Source organism: Amia ocellicauda, chromosome 19, assembly GCF_036373705.1.
Source record: "Amia ocellicauda isolate fAmiCal2 chromosome 19, fAmiCal2.hap1, whole genome shotgun sequence".
Classification (NCBI taxonomy): Eukaryota; Metazoa; Chordata; class Actinopteri; order Amiiformes; family Amiidae; genus Amia; species Amia ocellicauda.
In genome coordinates, this window is record NC_089868.1 from 7254368 (window position 1) to 7274553 (window position 20186).

General features: G+C 40.1%; 1 protein-coding gene across 2 annotated transcripts in view; it reads left to right on the top strand.

Annotated features, from left to right (window-relative positions):
• The window catches only part of LOC136714928 (xenotropic and polytropic retrovirus receptor 1 homolog), a 155716-nt gene extending 136004 nt beyond the window's left edge, over positions 1–19712 (top strand). Inside the window, exons 12-15 of one of the 2 annotated variants that reach the window (XM_066692559.1) lie at positions 3709–3875; positions 5095–5234; positions 8277–8498; positions 9279–19712. In XM_066692559.1, coding sequence (XP_066548656.1) covers positions 3709–3875; positions 5095–5234; positions 8277–8498; positions 9279–9339 — 590 coding nt within the window. In that variant the 3' untranslated portion in view covers positions 9340–19712. Of the gene's footprint in view, positions 1–3708; positions 3876–5094; positions 5235–5671; positions 6188–8276; positions 8499–9278 lie in introns of those variants that run through there. The other variant, XM_066692560.1, reaches the window with a different exon arrangement.
• Positions 19713–20186: the final 474 nt, after the last annotated feature.

A 20186-nucleotide genomic window follows, 5' to 3' on the forward strand; every position in this document is an offset into this window, starting at 1 on the left:
CTCTCAAGGCTGCACTTGTTAATTTATTTTGCAAAAAGCAGAAAGAATTCCTGTACTACAGAATAATGTATTTTTTTCTTTGTTTCTTTGCTAGTTTTGCGGTTTCTATAGCCTAGTAAAACTCAGTGCTCATAGTCTGCTGTTCACAGTGTTCCAGCCCTGTGACTTCCTCTAATGGAAAGCAGGATTGCAGAGTGGACCTGTGAGAACCAACTAGAATTGTACAGTTCACCAAAGCAACACTTCCATTTAGCATGACCTGTCACTGCAAGCCATGCTATGTATGCTTTGTCTATTCAGGACCTTTGTCACTCCATGTTAGGGTGACTGCAAAGTCTTCCTCAGTCAGTTAAAAGACTCTATAGCAGTTCTAGAGCAGGCGCTTAATCCTGTCAGAAGAGATCTGTCCTGGCACCTTGGAGCCATTAGTAGCAATGACATCTCTGCTGCCTTCTCACCAGCGCTTACAGGAAAAGCCATCATAAGATCGTGTCATCTTGTCAAAATACAGGAGAGCTTCTGTAGACAAAAATTTTATTGGGAACAATTCGGAATGCAAAGGGGTTGTGGGGGGTGACTCTTGTCTCTTTAACATTAATTCATATTCTTGTTTTCTTGACTCCAATTCAATTCCTGGCTTGCCTGTTGGAAATCAGTCGCATCCTCTAGCCTACTCACCACATCAGATTCATAGTGATGGCTTAGACCTCCGTGAAGTAGGCTCCCCATGTGTTCAGAATATGAATAAAAATATATGCATTCGTTTGTGCTGCGTTTGTGCCGGTATGGTTCTTGAGATATTAAAGATTATATTTTATGAGCTGTGATGTCACTCAGCACCCCATCAACATCCAAATCACACCAAAATATTCTATTTTGTTTGTGCTATGTTTGTGCCATTAAAAGAAACATTTGTGCTATTTTATTTCTTGAGTTATTAAGCGATACTTTTTTAATGAGTGACATCACTCAGCACCCCATCAACATCCAAATCTCACCAAGATAGTCTATTTTGTTTGTGCCGGTTTGTGCCGTATTTGTTTTCATCAGTGCAGTTATAGTTTTTTAGATATTCATTTTTTAATTATCAGTGATGAAATCACCTAGCACCCCATCAAACTCCAAATCAATCCAAAGTGGTGGCATTCGTTTGTGCTACGTGTGTGCTGGTTTGTGCAGCAAAAATAATTGTTTGTACCGACATGTTTCTTGAGATATTAAACATTATATTTTAATCACTTAACAGTGGTCTCTGTCCTTTATGCTACGATTGTGCCGATTTGTGCTGTAAAATGCACAGGCTATTTTGGCTGTATCCAGCTTCAAATGCGTATTCTGCTGCAATATAATTCTGCTCGTACGTTGCAGTGCAATTGCACGACAGGGTTCTTTATTTGGCTGCCTACAGCAAAGCAGGAGAGTCGGGTTTGGACTGCCGATAACACCAATCAAGCAATGTTTTGCTTTAATAATAATTAAACAGGTCATCAGTGCATACACTTCTCCATGTCTCATTTTCCTAGTTTACAACTACATTATTGTGTATAGGTTGAAGCCTAAACCCCTACCACGAAACCACAAACGGATACTGGAAACCATGACAACATGAATAAACTTTCAGTGCAGAAATTGTTACCTGTTATCAACAGGTTCACCACTCCATTCTGGGTACAAGGAAGTAGCCTATAACTCCATGCAAACCCTATACAATTGAAAAGGTATTTTTTTGCACCAGACATCAGTAATCCAGGACAACTTCTTACTAGACGGTTGATGTTATTCACGCATTTTAATTTGTTTCAATTGCATTGCATTAAAAACATTCTCCTTTATTTAATAAAAGGTTGAGCTATGGCTTAGGCATCTTACTTCATGGTAAATGCATTTCCAACACATAGTCCGTGTTCAGCGCTCCCCCAGCTTCACAATGTGCCTTTTTTTCTGCAGTGTTGCCCACATATTTAAAGTGTGACCAGCCCTGGATTGAGAGGGCTTCCAGTTTTTAGTATTCAAACCCAAATTTAGCAATTGTTACAGGATTTCATTGATAATTGGGGTACCTATAAAACCTGGGTTTAGGCTAGCCACGAAGTGTGAAAATACTGTAATACATAAACATTGCATCTGCCCATTTCAGGCTGTGGCATCACAACACTATCACTATTCCTTGTTCAATACTGCCCTCTATTGAGTGCAGACATCATTTAGACAGCATAACACCAGCAAAATAGTTCCTAGTTTTAAACTCCTTTATATTTAAAGATTGTGTCTTCCACTTTTTTTAATTTTTGATTCACCTGTAGAATAAGGACTCCTATTGCAAAAGCATCACCACCACAATGATATTGCAGTTGGGCCCCAAAGTTAGCACTGTAGAAACCGATACTGATTGATCTACTTTCTGTAGCTCTGTCTCACCCAGATATTGCCTAGTTTTCAAATTCCATGAAATTCCAGGCTATCCCTGAATAATTCTCATATTTAGTGATTGTAGAACTATCCATGAGATAAACACGCACTCGTTTTCCAATAGACTACCAACTTTTGAAAACACCTGCAATGATGTTTAACATGACGTACTTCCTATATAAGGTCCTGTCAACAATAAAGAACTGACAGTCCAGGTCAGGAGTGTAAGAAAGAGCTGGTTCCATTTCAGCAGCTCATGAAAGACTTCTATTGGCTGTAAAGCTGGAGCACACATGAGGAAACTGGTGTGGTACTGAGTGTGCCCCTCTCATAGCTTACTGTTTTAAAGCAATGGACTGCACTCTCAGATGGAGAAGAGGGAAATAATGCTTCTGTGTTTTTATAATTAAATATCATTTATTATCATTATTTTGTGTTTGACTTGACTCACATGTTTTTTAATTGCCTACAATGGGAACTTGTCCTTCGAACAGATGGAGCTAACGTAGCCTTCAAAAGATAACTTCACTCTGAATGACAGGAAATTATGTAAATGATGCACAGGCCTGAGGGTGCAGTGCTGTTCCCATGTATATTATTGGCCAAGACCATCTGTAATAGGCTTCCACTGGGCACATTGCCGCAGTGGCAAGAACAGAAACAATCAGTACATAAAATAAATAGTTACATGTCTGAGGCCCTGTTCTTAATCATTTTATCAGATGTATCCTTAAATTCTTGATTTATTTAAGGGCAGCATCACATGTTTTGGTTGGATAGTATGCAGATATAGCTATCAATTTCATTTATACTTTCATGGCAAACCTGACAGAAAGAACAGATAGAAAAGGATATTACATAAAAGGCAATATGAATAGTACATCATTAATATTAATTATACATATAAATATCAATATAACATAGCATATACAAATAAAGCCACAACTAATGAAGTTTTTATAAGTGTTTATATAGATACATATGAGATTATATACAATTATCAGTAGTCTAATAAATTAAATGGATGTGTGAATGTTAAACAACACATAAACTTCTACACATAACACTGTTAACACAATTGGAGTTTGGAACAAGTTACCTAACCGTATTTTTCAAACCCTACAATCTTTCAGGAGACAGTTGTTTAAAATCTTTGGAACAATGAGTAATTAGTATGCAACTAAATTACCTAGGTAGGCCAAGCATCGGCCTCTTTATTTGTAACCTGTCTTCTGTTCTTATAAATAATCAATCCAGTAAATAATCTTTTGTTCCTTTTGTTTGTTTCCTCTCTCTCAGCTCAGAACCACTCAGACACCCAGGTTTTCTTTTACCTGCTGATCGTGTTCTCTGTGATCAGCTCTTGCTACACCCTGATCTGGGACCTGAAGATGGACTGGGGCCTGTTTGACAAGAACGCCGGGGAAAACACCTTCCTGCGCGAAGAGATTGTCTACCCACAAAAAGTGAGAGGAATTCTGGGGGCGAAGAGGACTTGAATCTGGACTGTGGCAAAGCGAGCTGGCTAGCTGGCCGAGGCACATGATTGGCTGAGCTTCACTGTAGATGGGAGGGGATGAAGTTAACCCAGGGTTCCTTCAGCTTACTGTGCAATAGTGACCCATGTGTCTTACTGATAGAGCCCTAAATTACATTGCCATATAGTTGTGAGCAAAATGATTCAACCCCCATTGCAAATCAGGTTTATTGTCAATGTACAGACTGTCAGCTGTTTGCAATGAACAAATCAAACAAAAGCAATTGAGATAGCTCAACAAAACAAATGCTTTAAGTGGTTTCCCCAAATTCAACTGAAAATGCAACTTATAATGACTTCTCCAGTCTCAAAATTATTCAACACCTTCATGGCAAGCATCTTTAGTACTTAGTAGAGCACCCTTTTGCTGTTATGACCTGCTACAAACAAGATGCATAGCCAGACACCAGCTTCTGGCAGTGTTCCTGAGGAATCTTAGCCCATTCTTCATGAGTAATGGCCTCCAGTTCAGTAATATTCTTGAGTTTGCGTGCTGCAACCGCCTTCTTCAAATCCCACTAGAGATTTTCTCAGTCAGGTGACTGTGATGGCCACTGTAGAATCTTCCAGGACTTCTTCTGCAACCAGGCCTTGGTGGTATTTGAGGTATGCTTGGGATCTTTGTCCTGTTGGAAGGTCCAATGACACCCAAGCTTCAGCTTCCTCACAGACGGCATGACGTTTTCACCTAGGATCTCCTGATACTTCAATGAATCCATTTTGCATTCCACACGCTGCAGGTTTCCAGTGCCAGAGGATGCAAAGCAGCCCCAGAGCATCACCGAGCCACCACCATGCTTAACTGTGTGCAGAGTGTTCTTTTCAGCGTATGCTTCATTCATACATTTTGACAATAAACCTGATTTGCAATGGGGGTTGAATCATTTTGCTCACAACTGTATCTGTGCTGTTTTATACTGTGGACTCTGCTGAGCTCCTGTGCTTTGCTCACATGCAGAGTAGTACACTCATGGGCTGTGGGGAATTAGGTTATCATCTGTCCAAATAGGCATGAATGCAGCACAAGACATAGCTGGCTGCACTTTATAAAAAAACTAAATGCACAATAGCAATAATGGTGTTGAAATTACATAGGAAGTTCTGTCTTTCTGCCTTGCCTCATGCTCTTGCTCGGTGCTCCACTGCAGGCTTATTACTACTGTGCTATAGTGGAAGATGTCATCTTGCGCTTCGCCTGGACCATCCAGATTTCCCTCAGCACCCTAGATGTCATCCCTTCCACTGCCGACATCCTGGCTACAGTACTGGCTCCTCTGGAGGTGTTCAGGTAAGGTGGAGTCCTGCGCTGGGCCCTCCCCTCGCTTCATTATCATCAACTGGGGCTTTACGTAAAAACGCAACTGGTGTCCCATGAAATTAGTCTGTCAGAAAATGTAGTCAATCAGCCAATAAAACAAATAAAGCCAATAAAGGCGCTGTAAAACGCAGACCACAGTTTCATTAAAGGGAAGATGTACTGTATTTTTGCCTTTATTTTTAAACACTGCAGTGTGCTGTTTTTTTGCTGTCTTTGTAACTTGTTAGCTATTATTTTACAAAAGATTCATTTTAAATCACAAACAGAAATTACTATTTGCAGTTTTTTTCTTTGTGCATTTAAGGTTCAAAAGCTTTAAATTGTGAGTTCAAGCTGTAAGGCATAGGAACCTCCCCTTTAATTCCTTTGGATCCACATATTCTTCAGGTAGACTCATTATTTTACAGGACACTGGCACCACATAGAGAGCCCAGCCTGCAACTACCTATCACTTGCTATGTGGGTAATGATTGAGAGAACACCTCTGACAACTGAAATGATGATCTGGCAGAAGGGAATGTCTCCTGCCATACTGTATATAATCATGTATAAGCCAAGAAATGTGTACCCCAAAATTAGCCTTAAAAAGAGCGCTCAGCATATGTGAGGAGGAAGCATAATGTTCTAATACATTTTTCCCAATTCTGTGTCACTATCATTGCTATGTTGGTGTATGTTGATGACATCACAGAAGTCACTCACAAGTAATTCGGTGAAGGAGTTTTAAGGATTTTAAAGCTGACTTTTTTTATTTACTATTATTAGTAGGACAGATCAACCATGTACTCAGAAATGTACCAGTGTTTTTTTAGGTTTTACAAAGGCATACAAAGAACCATGCAGCAGAATAAATCACAACAGCAGTTTTATCAGCAAATGAAAATATAATCTGTACGATGTAGCTACACTTATAAATTTCAATTAAAGAAGTGAATTTATAGTATCACCTTATCACGAATCCTGGAATCTTGTAGAACTCAATTTCTGTACACCAATTCCAAAGATATAAATTGTCAAATTTATTCAAAAACAAAGACTAAATGTAGCACTACACTAATTATACAAAAGGGAAAAACTAATTAAAATTCAACTCTAGATCAACAAATCAAAGACAAATCACTTCCGTGACCAAATCAAAGACCATGGGATCGCATATGATAACACACAAATCGTTAAACAAAAAAGGTTATAAACACATTGACATTGACCGGTTAGTAAGACGAAGGTGAGTCTCTCATTAGTATTGTTAGTCAGACATTAAATAACTACGCAGGTTAGTATTTAATGTCAGGTAACTTCTCGTTATATATATATCAGTCTCATTTACGTTTAGGTGCCGAGAAAGATCCTATCATTACTTGTTACCACAATTTCCCTTAACTGATTATTATTCAATGATTAAGGATAGGCAGGGCCACCAATAATCTAACGTCTATTAACTTGTGTCAATTTCAGACTAAACAGTTAAACAGGAATGAGAAGATATTTCTCGCCGTTGACACATTTTATTTCTAAAATTATCAACAAAACAGTTTAATGCAACACACATTTATATTTAAGAAAACTAAATTATATTACACATTCTAGAGTTAAGAATCACAGAAAAACATTTCTAATTGATTTCTCAAATGTCATGAATCATGAACTCCAAACTGTTAAACTTATCTGAACTTCGTCGCAGAGAGGCCTCTCTGGCTTCGGGCTCAGATAACAGCACATGGCACGAGGTCTGTGTGGTTTGGAACAAAGGCAGTCCGGTTCGGCTTTGTCCAAGAACTTCCACTCAGTCGATGCACCTGGAAGTTGGGGTTTCGCGAAAGTAGAGTCTTTTCCAAACAGATTTTCCACTGGTTTGAAGGCTCCAAGGTTGTGCACAAAATCTTCTTTGTAAGCAGGGTTCCACCGTAGTTACTTGAAGACAAAGTCTTTGAGGAAAGCAGGGCCCTGGTCGTTCCAAGGGTCAAGTTTCTTAAGACTCAAATAGCTATTTAAATGACTGAACACTTTCGTATACAGTCGACTTAGTCAATTGTCCAGCTGTAAAACTCCACTGATCAGGTGGGCACAGGCGGGCAGCGCAGTCTGTATAGTTCTTTATTTAATAAAGTCCTTTAAAAGAATTCTTCGTAAGGCTCAATCTCCTTCTCCCAGTTTAACTCTTCTGTTGCTGGCAAAGACTTGGTTGGTTTCTGGTTCCGGTTCTGGCAACAGAGCTACAGGTTGAGCTGTGGCAGCGAGTTACTGGTTCAGGTGAGAGAGAAAGAGAAAGAGAGGCCGTGCGCTGTTCTTTATAGTCTGTCAGATCAATAGGTGATTGGTTCTTGAATTTTTGAGATTGGATTTCGGTTTCAGCCCCCAGTGTCCTATTGGAGGGGGGCTTGATTTATGACTGATGTCAATCCATGCCATCTTTTGGAAATGCCGGTTGGCCCGGGTTCGTAGCTCTATGTCGGGATTTCGGCTCTCGTCCACTTCAAAGAGTTTTTTATTACATACAGGCCCCTTTCTCCAGATATCTCATAGCAGGATTCCAAACTATTTGGCCTATTCTTGGTGCCATCCTCCCCAAAACTGTCACTTTGATGTAAACCAGTTCCAAGCTGATGAGTTATCAGATTTCCTTAACTTTGGGGGGGAGAGGTCTTCTTTAGATCAGTGCTTCAGCTCAGAGCTAAAATGCTCTTATCAAAATACACCCAACATAACGCTACAACGATAAAAGTGCTAATAATAAATGCCATCTCAGGAGGAGACCCAGACAGAACGGGCTTCCTCAATCAAAATTAAATGAATGATGGTAGCTGCAACCACCCATGCAGACTTGGTTATCCCACATATTATCAGCATTTGTCAAGACTGTGGCTGAATCCAGCTGTTCAGAGTAACTGTCCTTAAAGCCCTCCACCGAATGGATTAGCAAATAGGTTATGAAAAGTCTCCCAAATGATTTTGATTTAAAAATAAATCCATCAGTAGTCATGTCTGTTTCTAACTCCTCCTCCTCCCGGCCAGGCGTTTTGTGTGGAACTTTTTCCGTCTGGAGAACGAGCATCTGAATAACTGTGGTGAGTTCAGGGCCGTCCGCGACATTTCAGTGGCGCCGCTGAATGCTGATGACCAGACCCTCCTTGAGCAGATGATGGACCAGGAGGATGGTGTGAAGAACCGCCAGAAGAGCAAAGCCTGGAAGCGCAGCCAAAGCGTGTCTCTGCGCCGGCCCCGGCTTGCCTCCCAGTATGTGTCTCCATCCTTTAATGCAACCCCACACTTTGCACCCAGCCACCCGGCAGGCCCATTGGTTAGCAAGGGACTGCCTTCAGAACAGCCATTAAAGGTGTAGATTCCTTTCAGAGTGCATAACCGCTTTTGAGAGGAATGTGTTGAAAATGAACAGTTCAGCCTGTTATCACAACCCTTCATTCCAGCTTTGAGAAAACTCAAGTTGTGAAACATTGCTCTCACTAGTTTGCAAGCTGACACAAGTCTAGTTACTATAAACAAAACTAACAAAAAAAAAAAAAAACACCCACAGATGGGCAGATGTCACATAATGAGCAAATATCTTTTTATTGTGTACCATTGGGTATCTGTTTTTTAACAGGGGGTAGGACATTTAACATGACATTAAACTGTTTAGGGTCATAGTGTGGTATGGATTTGTATGGTCTTGTTTGGCTTCATGCAAAATTTTAAGTGAATGTATGCTTCCATGATTTCTGTATAAATAAGACAGTATGCCAAACTAGGAAGTATATTAGATGTATATACAGTGGAGACCTATAATAGCCACTAAGGGTCTCTTTCTAAACACGTTAGTGATCAATTATTTTTTAAGGAACCAAACAACATGTTGGTACTGTGAGTTATTGTTTATTATTTATTGCCATAAAGTATAGCAAAAGTGACTAACACTTTCATATTTATTACTGCAAATTTCAGGTGAATTGTAGTATAATTAGCCTCAGAACCGTGCACACTGATGAGGTTTCTGTTGGACTGTCTTTCACCCTGCAGGTCAAAGACCCGAGACACCAAGGTCTTGATAGAAGACACTGACGATGAGGCCTACACCTGAGCCCAGAGCCTCCTGCTCGCAGCCTGAGGCCTTCTGCCTCTCTTCAGCTTTCCACTCAGTCTGCCACAAAGCTGCCTCTGCGCACCTTACACCCATACACACACTCTCATACAAACTCACACACAAACACATACACTCTCACACTCGCATACATACACAAACCTCACACACACACACCCACAAACACACCCACAAACACGCACACTCTCAGAACAGCCACTTTCTCCTGGAGTTTCCCCTTTTGTTTGTTTTTTTACATATTTGTATTTGTTGCGTTTGTATGTTTGTTCGTTTGTTTTGAGTTTTATGTCGCCAATAAGTTGAAGATACATAAAAACCAAGACTGTTTACAAACATTTCTATATATATATCAGGATCAACAGGAGAAAAAAGTACTATAAATATATACAATAAGAGCAATGGACTCGCCACTGGACAATAAACAAAGCTCACTCAGACACTCAGCCTGGGCCAATTTCAGCTGGGTCAAACTGGTTTTTAGTTTTAGTTTTAGGGAGATTTTGTCATGTTTTTTTTTTCTTCTTCATTAAGTCGTTTAATACAATCTATGACCCTGGGTGCACTTGCAGGAAAAGTGCACACACAAAAAAAAAAAAAAAACTAACTACAAAAAAGACAAGAAAACAACATACGTCATTGGTGATGTTGCTTTATTTTTTACTTTTTTAATATATATTATTCTGATTTGAAAGTTTTTTTTTCATATAATTTATGAAAATGAGAATGGCTTGAGTTCTGTGCAATGACGTTGATATAGTGTTGTAAATGGCAAGGTTAAAAGCATGTTTGGCTTTTGCCTTGTATTGTATCGGGGGACTTTCTGTAGTTGTTTAAAACCTTAAGGTGGCGCTGCTGCAGGCTAATCCCAGATTGCAGAACCTTCACACCCAGTGTTGGAGCTGCTTACCAAAGATTAATCAAATATCCAAGTGCTTATTCTATGCCCTCCAGTCTTTGGAGAGCTCAGAATAAATTTGCCAAACTTAATAAGAAAATAAGCTTTGCTCTGTTCTAGAACTGGGCTATAGCCAAATCATTTAGGCATAGTCTTAATGAGGAAGAACCTTAATTTCCTGCCTCCTTATAATTACTTTACAATTATAATGATTTACAACAAGTAAAGTTGAAGTGCTAAATCTGTTCAGAAGTAAAAGGCCCCTTGTTTTATTAGGGGATATCAAACAAAAACTGAAAACAATATGGATCGCCAGTTTTGTCAAGCAGCTGCAGAGGTATGTTTGATTAGTTCAACCCATTCAAGCTCTACAAATCTCACCAATGTTTTCTTCCTCTTCTTCTTGTTTTTTAAACTGCCCTTCAGAATATTCTTAGTGGAGCCATATTTTACCTCTTAGTTTCCCTTTTTATTATTCTTGTATTTTGTCATTTGTTCATTTCTGGTTTTCCTTTCATGGGAAGCTTTTTCACAATATTTTCTTCACATCTGCTCTTGTTCAGACAGCCCAATTCTTGGGAAACAACTGACAAAAGATTGAACTAACATCCAGACCCATCTGTTGAGTTGAAGCTGGATAATCTTGCAAACTGTCTTTTTTAACATCAGATTGAATTAATATTAATACTAGACAAGGTTAAATAAATTGCTGAATTTATCCAACTGGATAAAAAAAAACACTAAGGACATCATGAAAGTTATCCATGTATATAAGAATAGGCTCACCTTGAAACCCAGAAAGTAAACCTCTGGCAGCACTTGTCAAACCCTGCATTTTTCAGCACAGAGCTCCGAATAGTTTGAACTGAGCAGTGACTTTTTTTTAATTCCCCCTGTGTTCGGATGTCAAAGTTCACAGGGCATTGGGAACCCATCTTGGTCTTAATAAAACACCCTGATACAGAGCCCCCTGCCATCCGAGACATGCCTTAGATCTTCCATTGCATGAACTTCCTTTCCCCCTCCCCCGTTTCCCCCCACATTGTTCCAGCACCTCCAGTGGTCAGCCAGCCCTGGGTCTGACATCACCCCAGCTTCCTCCCTCTTCCAACCGCGTGGACCAAATTCTCTCGTGCTGATGTGAAAGGGGCGCCCTCACCCTGTTCCACCTCCTTTCTCCCCTAGATGGCGGCAGACACATTCCCTGGGCTTGTGTCCCAGGGTGAGGTTCCTGCTGCCTCCCTTTGCTCTGTGTATGACAGACACCTGAACTCTTCATTGGACTAGATCAGGACCTTGGCATCAGTGAAGAATAGTGAACGTGCGGCCACCCCTTTGAGACGCAGCTGAAGTGTCTTGGCCAGCCCTCCCCTCCAGTTTCTCAGAGCTGTCCATCTAATTCCGGGACCAAGAAGGTGAAAAAGAGGAAGGAAGATCCTGTAACACCGATGAGAGGATGCTGTGGATGCTGTCTTTTATCTGAATCCTGACTGTGTAGAAAGCTTGTCTCGACACCGTCTTGTGGTGTTTTGTCCTCCAAATCTCCCCTTTCATCATCAATGGAAGGCTTCTTTTCCATCTTAGCACTCAATCATTTCTATCTGACTAACTACAGTGCAAAGTCCCTTTAACTGCATATATATTTTTAAACATGCCTGCAATCGGTACCGTTCCTAACCAGAAACCACACATAAGTACAGATTCAGGGAGAATTGTGACTCTTCTTTTGTCAGTATTGATGACTGTGTTTGAAGTGTTTTCACTCACAGGCAGTTCTAATGAGCACTGGAATTGGAGCTCTATAAAACGACACAACCGGGTTTCCCTTTATGAGAAATAGTGTGACAGCGCCACCTCAGGGGTTTTAAACTTGCAGGGGGGTTTTCTGATGTCAAATCTGTTTTGATGCGTGTTAACTGGGAAGAGCTGTGCAACAACCGATCTGTTTAACTGTGCTGATTGAGCTTTCTGGGGAGAAGAGGAGATGCTATTTAAAGGGGTAACAACAGGAGCCATCCTCCATTGAAGACAAGTTTGAAAAAAACTGATGAGAACCTATAACCTATGGCCTATAACCAAACCTCATGTATGCATCCTGTTCAGATATAGTTCAGATATACTTTTGCCAGCATTTTCAGCTATAGATTAGATTATTGATTTCTCTCTTGAAGGGAATATATAAATAAAGCCCAACTACTGTTTAGTGAGTAATGCTTAATCACCTCAATATGCACCAGCTGCTACATTCCCACAAATCCCAGTCTGATTGTTTAGTTGGCATTCTAGTAGCAAACAGGATAACTGTATACTCACAAGTTAAAGAATAACTGATACTCACAAGTATGTAAATGTATGTGTGTATATATATATATATATATATATATATATATATATATATATATATATATATAGCCTGGTAACAGCAGACACAGAAGAGGAAACAACATGGGTTGGGCAAATACAGGAGGTTCCCAAAGTTCTCTGTGCCCCTGCATCACTATCCTTGGGTATGAATGTTGTGTAACTTATCACTTTATAGCTACTTTGCATTATTATTATTATTATTATTATTATTATTATTATTATTATTATTATTTGCGTTATTTGTATGTGTTCAGGGGTTTCAACCTCTCAGATCTCCCTGGTTTGAGAATAGAAGGCCAGTCTGTCCATATGGAAGTGTCTGTGAAAGTGTGATTCGGTGCTGACAAGCAGAGTGATGTGTGTACACAGAGAGCTGTGGAGAGCACAGACCTGTCGAACTGTAAAGACCCAAGGCCTCCGAATACATCTCAGTTACACCTGCTCAGATCTGACTCTTCATATGTCACATCTTCTGCCATAAAGCATCTTTATCATCCCAGAGCAATATCTTGCCTGATATTGCTCATCTCTGTTAATAGTAAGATGTTGTATAATTACTGGTCTATTTATTATTTTTTTAAGGATTTTATGATTTTATATATAGTTGATTTTTTAAAGACACCCAGTGCTCACAAAATGTATTTCAACAACAGCAGCTCACATGTGCATATGGCTTTTAACAGCCACTATTAATTTCAGATGCCATTGGCAATGAAGATCTCAGCTGAACTAACTGTGGTCTGATTTTTCAGCCACCTCAGAGATATCAAAATACTATGAAGAATCAGATCATGGGGTGCAGTGTGTGGGAGACAAAAGTGTGCTATTTGTGATAATAATAATAAATAATATCTATGTTGCATAGAATCACAATCACAATTAAATATAGTTGCAACACTGGAAAATCCTAAATATTGTTAGGAACATTTCGTTCTCTTAAAATAAATAATACTATCTGCTATCGTAAAAACATACAAAAATAAAATGATACCCTTTTGAACGCATTTTGCCTAGGTGGGTCTGTAACAGAAACTGGAGGATTGGTATGGGCTTCACATAGGGAGTGGTTAATAGCACTTGTGCTCCCAAACCAAGACAAGGGAAAGGGAGACAACAATGCTTTTGTTCTTCTAGAAAAATCAACTTGAAAATTCTGAAACCTGGGGTATTGTTTCTAACCAACAAAGAGGGCTGCTGAGCAGTGGGGCAGTGCTTTTGAATTTGCTCCAGGGATATGGTCATTGGGTTTAGGTTTATTAGAGAGTAATGCACCCTCCACTGTGTTACTGCCCCTCACTGTTCTGCCCTTTAACCCCCCCAATGCAGGGCTGAACGATCTCCCTTTTGTATCAATGGGAGCTGGGGGTGGGGAGGTCGATATTTTGGAAAACACTGTTGTCCTGTATGACCTGTTCTCTGTGGATTCTTCTCCATTGTTTGATTTGATTCGATTGTTCAATTAAGGAAAAAGAAAAACATATTTTCCTTTGCTTGATTCTTTGGATTGTGCTTTACCTCTCTTGCAACTGATAAGATAGCATTGGTTTAGCAGTCATTTTTATTTCCTCTTCCAAAAATTGCGCCCAACACTAGAAATAACTATCCTTGTCCTACAGTTTGAAGAATGAAATGAAAATTAGTACATAGGATATATGATAAGATTCAAGTCAAACCTGGCTAATCTGTCATTTGGTTTATATAACAACTCCAAGTGGCTTGCTGCATGCACCTATAACAATATTTTTACAGGTCAGTTGTCAAACTGGTCCAGTTGGAAAGTAGATCAGTTTGTATATTAGAAAATAACTAAATGCACCTGTATTAGTGAGAATTAAAATCAGTTCTATCCAAAACAGGAGTTAAAAACGTGTTAGTTATGTTATTAGTTTATTTTATAAATGTTTTAACCACAGCTGTTTCTGCGTGTTGGATTAGAAGGAATGTAACAATGGGGACTCAACTCTTGTGTGTGGTCAGTTCATCCCCAGGGCCCTGCAGGACGTGGTTAACACATTGTGGATCACTGAATGGAGGAGCAATACACAACACCCTCTCTCCCCCAGGAGGACGTTTTTACCCCTTTTTCAAGCTAGGACTTTGCTACAAGCAAAAATAAACAATCCTGCTGTATCAACCGAAAAATGTTCTTGCCCATCCAGAACTCAAGCTTTTCCTCTGTTCTTTCCTTGGCTGTCCTTGGCTGTGGCTGAACCCTGAGGGGTGGGTGTGTGAATCAGGTCAGAGTAAGGCTTCTTGAATTCAGGTTGAGCTTTAAAGCCCTTCTAAGCATTCTACAGCTGGAGTTTGTACAATTGTAGTTTTCACTTCTGCAAAAGCCATTCTCCCTTATTCCCCAGTGAAGATTTGATATCCACTCTGCATAAAACTAAATTAATTGTGACAGTGAAATTCCCTACTTAAGAATATTACCTTAAATGATACCTCAGACAGTGACAATAATATATATAACAATGCATTGTATTGTGAAATGGGTTTGAACAGTTTCTTAGTGTATAAGGAATTTACGGAGATAACATTTTCACTATGGAAGTGCCACCCTGTTTTCTGAATGATCCCAAAATTTCATTTTCGTGGCAAAAGCTGCGTCTCCTCCATGCTAAGGCACAGAGCCTGCAATACTGTCTGCTTGTAGGGTGAACACATTTTGCAAATAAAAACATTGAATAGAAGTACAACTGAAAACCAGTCCCGCTAGAATTCATACAATGTTGTTTCCAGGCACTTATGTTCCACCAAAATCACCTAAACATTATGCCTCCCTATTTGAGGAGCGAATTTAAGCACAGAAAGCTCATTAATCTTTATTAAGGCTGGGAAGACAATAAATAGACCTTTGGTTTGTGTATGGACAAACACAATCTATGTTTGAATTGGAAATAGTCTATCTGCAAACTTTGTCTTCACAGGTACTCTTTCTTATGTGGTTTAATAAGTGCACCTTCTTTCAGGCCTTACAGCCAGGTCCTTCTGGGAAATCCTCAGGAAAGTGCTGCATATTCTGCAGTAAACTTTCACTTATTACAGCCTGAACTTGATCCCTCATGATGTGTGGTGCATTGAGGATTGTGTATGAGCAGGCAAGCACAGCACCACTGTTCTGAGATCAGTTTGTTTCCTTAGCAAGCAGAGAATAGCTGATGAAGTTCCCTTTTACATGAGGGAAACTTGAGATGTATGGTTCCTCATCGCAGAGTTGTGTGTTGTTGTGTTACACTAGTTCGGTAGCTTATCTAGCACAACCACCTTGTGAAATAGCTTCTGTAACACAAGACCAAATTCGACAGGACTGAGTAATTTTCTTTAGCACAAATTGCTGGTTGGATGTTCTTTGTATTGCAACTGCCAGTATATCTTGTCTACTATGCAAGAACGTTTTCTTCAGGAGAATGTATTTGTTCAGCCAGTTTTTAGTCATTGTGGAAAGCAAGACCTCTGTAAAACTGTAGGCAATATTTCCTCCTGCTCTCGTATATCACTGCTGGATTACATCACATACACAGGATGCATATTAACTGGGATATATAGATGTGCAGGTGAATTACAATGGATGTCTATGCAGATGGTCATGGCTTATTTACATAGAAGAAAATAATGAACTTGAGCAACCCCATAAAAGGGTCTGCGTTCAGAACAAGTATTTTATGAATGATCATGAATATAATTATTTGTTTTTGACTTCTAGATTTGGCTTCCCTTGACATGTTTTCGATGTTTTATTTCCATCAGGTTGCGTTATTGTAATGCTTTTTGTTCCTGATGTTTGTTTTTGTGCTCGTATGTCATTCTGGGGAATGGGTAAAGAATTAAAGATGTACGCTACCTCTCTGATGTTATTCTAATGGTGGGGGAAAACTACAATTGTACAACCCTTGCTATTGCACCCACTCCCCTGTGTTGAAGGGCAGCGGTCTTTGAAGGCCTGATTTGTGTGAATAACAATCTTCTCGGTGATGTAAAAGCCAACCCTTTGAGCCCGGGAGGGAGGGGTTGAGAGGGGCTGACACACAAAACAATCAGGGGTCTTCCTCTTCTCTATGCTCTCTTCACCATTCGCTCACAAGGTGCTATGTAGTCTCTTACCAGCCAGAAGAGCAACAGACCTCAGCCCGTGCCAATCCCTCCCTTCCTTCACCTGCCAGCTTCAGGGATGTTTCAGAGGAAAAGCAGCCTCAGTAAAACTGGCTCAGTTGTTTTTTCTGTGGGATCACATACAGCATCTGACGATGGCAGCCAGCTGGTAACTTCAGCCAGGCTCCATCACAGCTGTATTCTCTGTCACACCCCTATGCCCTAAGTTTCTATCAAGTTCTAAGTTTGATCATACCCAGCCCTGGTGTTATGGGTCGAGAAGGAAAAAGCTTTGAACGTGGAGCTGTTGCCAAGTGTTTCTCTGGTCTGGAATGGTTTGCGAAGAAATGTTCATCCACAATAGCTGTTGGTGCTGTGTGCTGTTGGTTATTAACACAAGCTCCACAGTGCCACATACACACCAGCGCAGGGCGATTGTCCTCCCAATATTGATGCAATTCAGGATATGTTGTGGTGCTAACTCGGCAAGGAAAACCTGATGTTAGAATTTGAATACATCTTTAAATGTGCATCTGTCCTCAAAAGGAGGTTGTGTGCTCCACTGTACTTTCGCCTGCTTTTATGACAGCCCTTGAAATTGATGTGTGTAAAGTTATTTTCTGTAGGTTCTCGCTTGTTGTTTTTTATTTTTATTTTCCTTTCAATCCCCCCCTTTCTTTTTCATTAGTTACTGTAACGATCAACAATACCAGGGTCATCACCACCTTCCTGTCCGCCTTTTGTCACAAACAATGTCTGCTGCTACTGCTGATGACTACTTGGGCAGACGTCAGGACTTGCCATCTTACTTAAGGCTGGAAACATAATCTGATCAACCTGCGAGCACAATCTTTTTTGGCTTTTAACCTTGGAACCAGGTGATCCCTTGACAGAACCTTGTCCTAGGGAAGCCTGGCACTTAAAAGGAAGGTTAACTGTCCTCAGTTCTGTGTTACTGTCATCTTTCTCTCTAGATGCTTTCTATCTCTGACTCTTACTTTCTCTCACTCCTGTGACAGTGCTATGTGTAATCATGACCTCATGAAGTTGGTACACATTGTGAGCGGCCTGTGTCTACTGGTGGTGTTATTTGTGTTGGTGGCGTGGCTGTGCTGCTAGATCACAGAAGGGGCTGACGAGTTTCCTTTGCATAGAAAAAATGAAGACGCGTATTGGGAACGTCCAAGAATAGCTCAAACGAAACGGCTTGTGCCTTGCTAATTCGATTTATTTGCTTTGTCACTGTCTGGTGTGCAGTAGTACTGATTTTAGCCATTAGCGGTTGCCCTGTTCAGTCAGGCCTGTGCCACCTGCAGCTTTTGCAACTGTTCAGCTGTCTCTCTGCTTCGCAAATAACTGCTCTGGTCATTCCACCTCTGTAGCAATGCTAAACACACATTGAAATGGCAGGGACTACAACGTTTTCTTCTCGATTTGCACAAACATATGAACTCCAGACGCAGCGTGTCTTTCATCACGAGTCCTTCAGAGTTGTCCATCTATGCCCAACTGGTTAATGCTTATGGCTAGAGTGAGAGCCACTTCCCTAGTGTCTGGTTGTACAAAGGCCTTAAAGAGGCTTATAAACTCTGAAGGCCACCAAACACATCTGAAGGTATTAGATTTTACCTGGAAAGACCAAAATAAATCGATAAATAATACAAATCACTACAGTTGCCTTAACTGTCCGTTTCAGGTTGTTGAGGGAGAATTGCTAGAGAAGTAGTGAGGACCAATGTAGAAGCTGCCCAGGGGAGTGTAAGAATGCTTTTGAAAATAAAATAAACTGCACACTTTTACACAGTCGAACAAGATCTACTGAGCATCAGGGAACCACTAGCCAGGTCACCAAAAATCACATTAAAAACAGCCACTTAGGCCTCTATTTAGCTCACAGCAGCTGTGTCACCATGCCGAGAACTTGGCTTGACCCGAGTGACAAAGCAGCACAGCCCACAAAATGACTGTTTGCAAAGTCAGTGTCTTGCCAGCACACGGGGTATCTCCTTGATACCCATGTGTTTTTCATTGAACATTGTTTTAAGAAAAAACAATATATAAAGCAGTATTTGGGTGATGAGGAGCATTTTTGATGGTTCACAGACCTGCACTCTTTCTAGTTTGTGAAACCTGTTGAGTTTGTACCATATGTGGGCATACAAAACCAAGTGAATATGGAATGTGATTTGGTCTTTTCTTGGTGGAGCTTTTTGTTTTTTGTTTGTTTTTTGTTATTTTTTCTTTTTGTTCGGTTTGGTATTTAATTCGCTGCTCCTGGCTCCTTCATCGCCCAGGGCTTGTGTTAGCTGAGAAAAAGAGGGGAGTGGAGGGGGTAAGAATGATGATAACGGTGTTGAGTGAAGAAGAAAACTAAGCGGAGTATCTTTGTTTGGGACATAAATCTGTAAGAGAATAGGAAAATCAAACAACACAAAACAAAACAAAAATGAACAAATTAAAAACGTGTGGTTGCCAAACATCCTTCTTAGGCTTGGAGTTTGAGCAAGGCATTTTTGTAAAGAGTTTTGTAAGCCAAAAAGACTTGAATACGCGAGCCCTAAACTTGTATTTCTTACATGAAAAAAAAAACACAACTATTATTTGCTGATTTACTGCTTGCTAAATCCATGATGTAAAGTGCTTGATATCTCTTTGCTCTTCTCCTCCTTGATGTGCTGTACTTTCTTTCTTTCTTTCTTTCTTTCTAAGTAAAACATTTTGACAATGTTTGTAGCTTATAGGTGGTTGTACTTAAAAAAAAATGTAAAAAAAGAAAAAGCTTTCAAAAAAGACAAAAAAAGTGTGGTTATGTGTTTAAACAAAGAAGAAAAAAACTGAAAAGCAATGTCTTACAAATCCCCTTTTTACAGACTAGTTTGTGAATGTTGAGTGTATTTGCGCTGTACTATGATGGTTTTTCTGATGGTCTAATTTGTATTTCTGTATACACTGGTGATCCTGTAATATCTTGGTTTTATAAACCACGCTTATTTTTAAAAGTGTAGCATTGGGTCTGGGGTTTTTTATTCTGTTTGACAGTCTTTTGGTATGGTATTCATCTGACAGCACACTGTGTTGGCCAGTTTAAGGCTACCCCAAGAGCAGTCAGTGGCCTATGCTTGAGCCTCCCTCTACACCCCACAGAACCACACTCACTTTAACAGTCACCACAGAAAGCAGAGACAGAAGTAACAAGAGTAAATCTGAAATGGAAAGCTTTTAATTGTGAAAATGGAGAACTGCATGTGCTTTTGGAATAGAATGACACACATTTAGGTCCGTTCTTCTGGGGGTTTATCAACCTGTTTGGACAGACCCTGTTCATGTTTTTCAAAGTTGGCCAGTAGCTTTGAAGGAACTGGGACCAGGCATCAGTGCACAGAAAAGGGCTGTTTAGAATGAGGTACATTTACTGCCCTAGTGTGCGAACAACATTGATCTACAGCCCTGGTCCTGGAATACAGTGTTACAGGTTTTA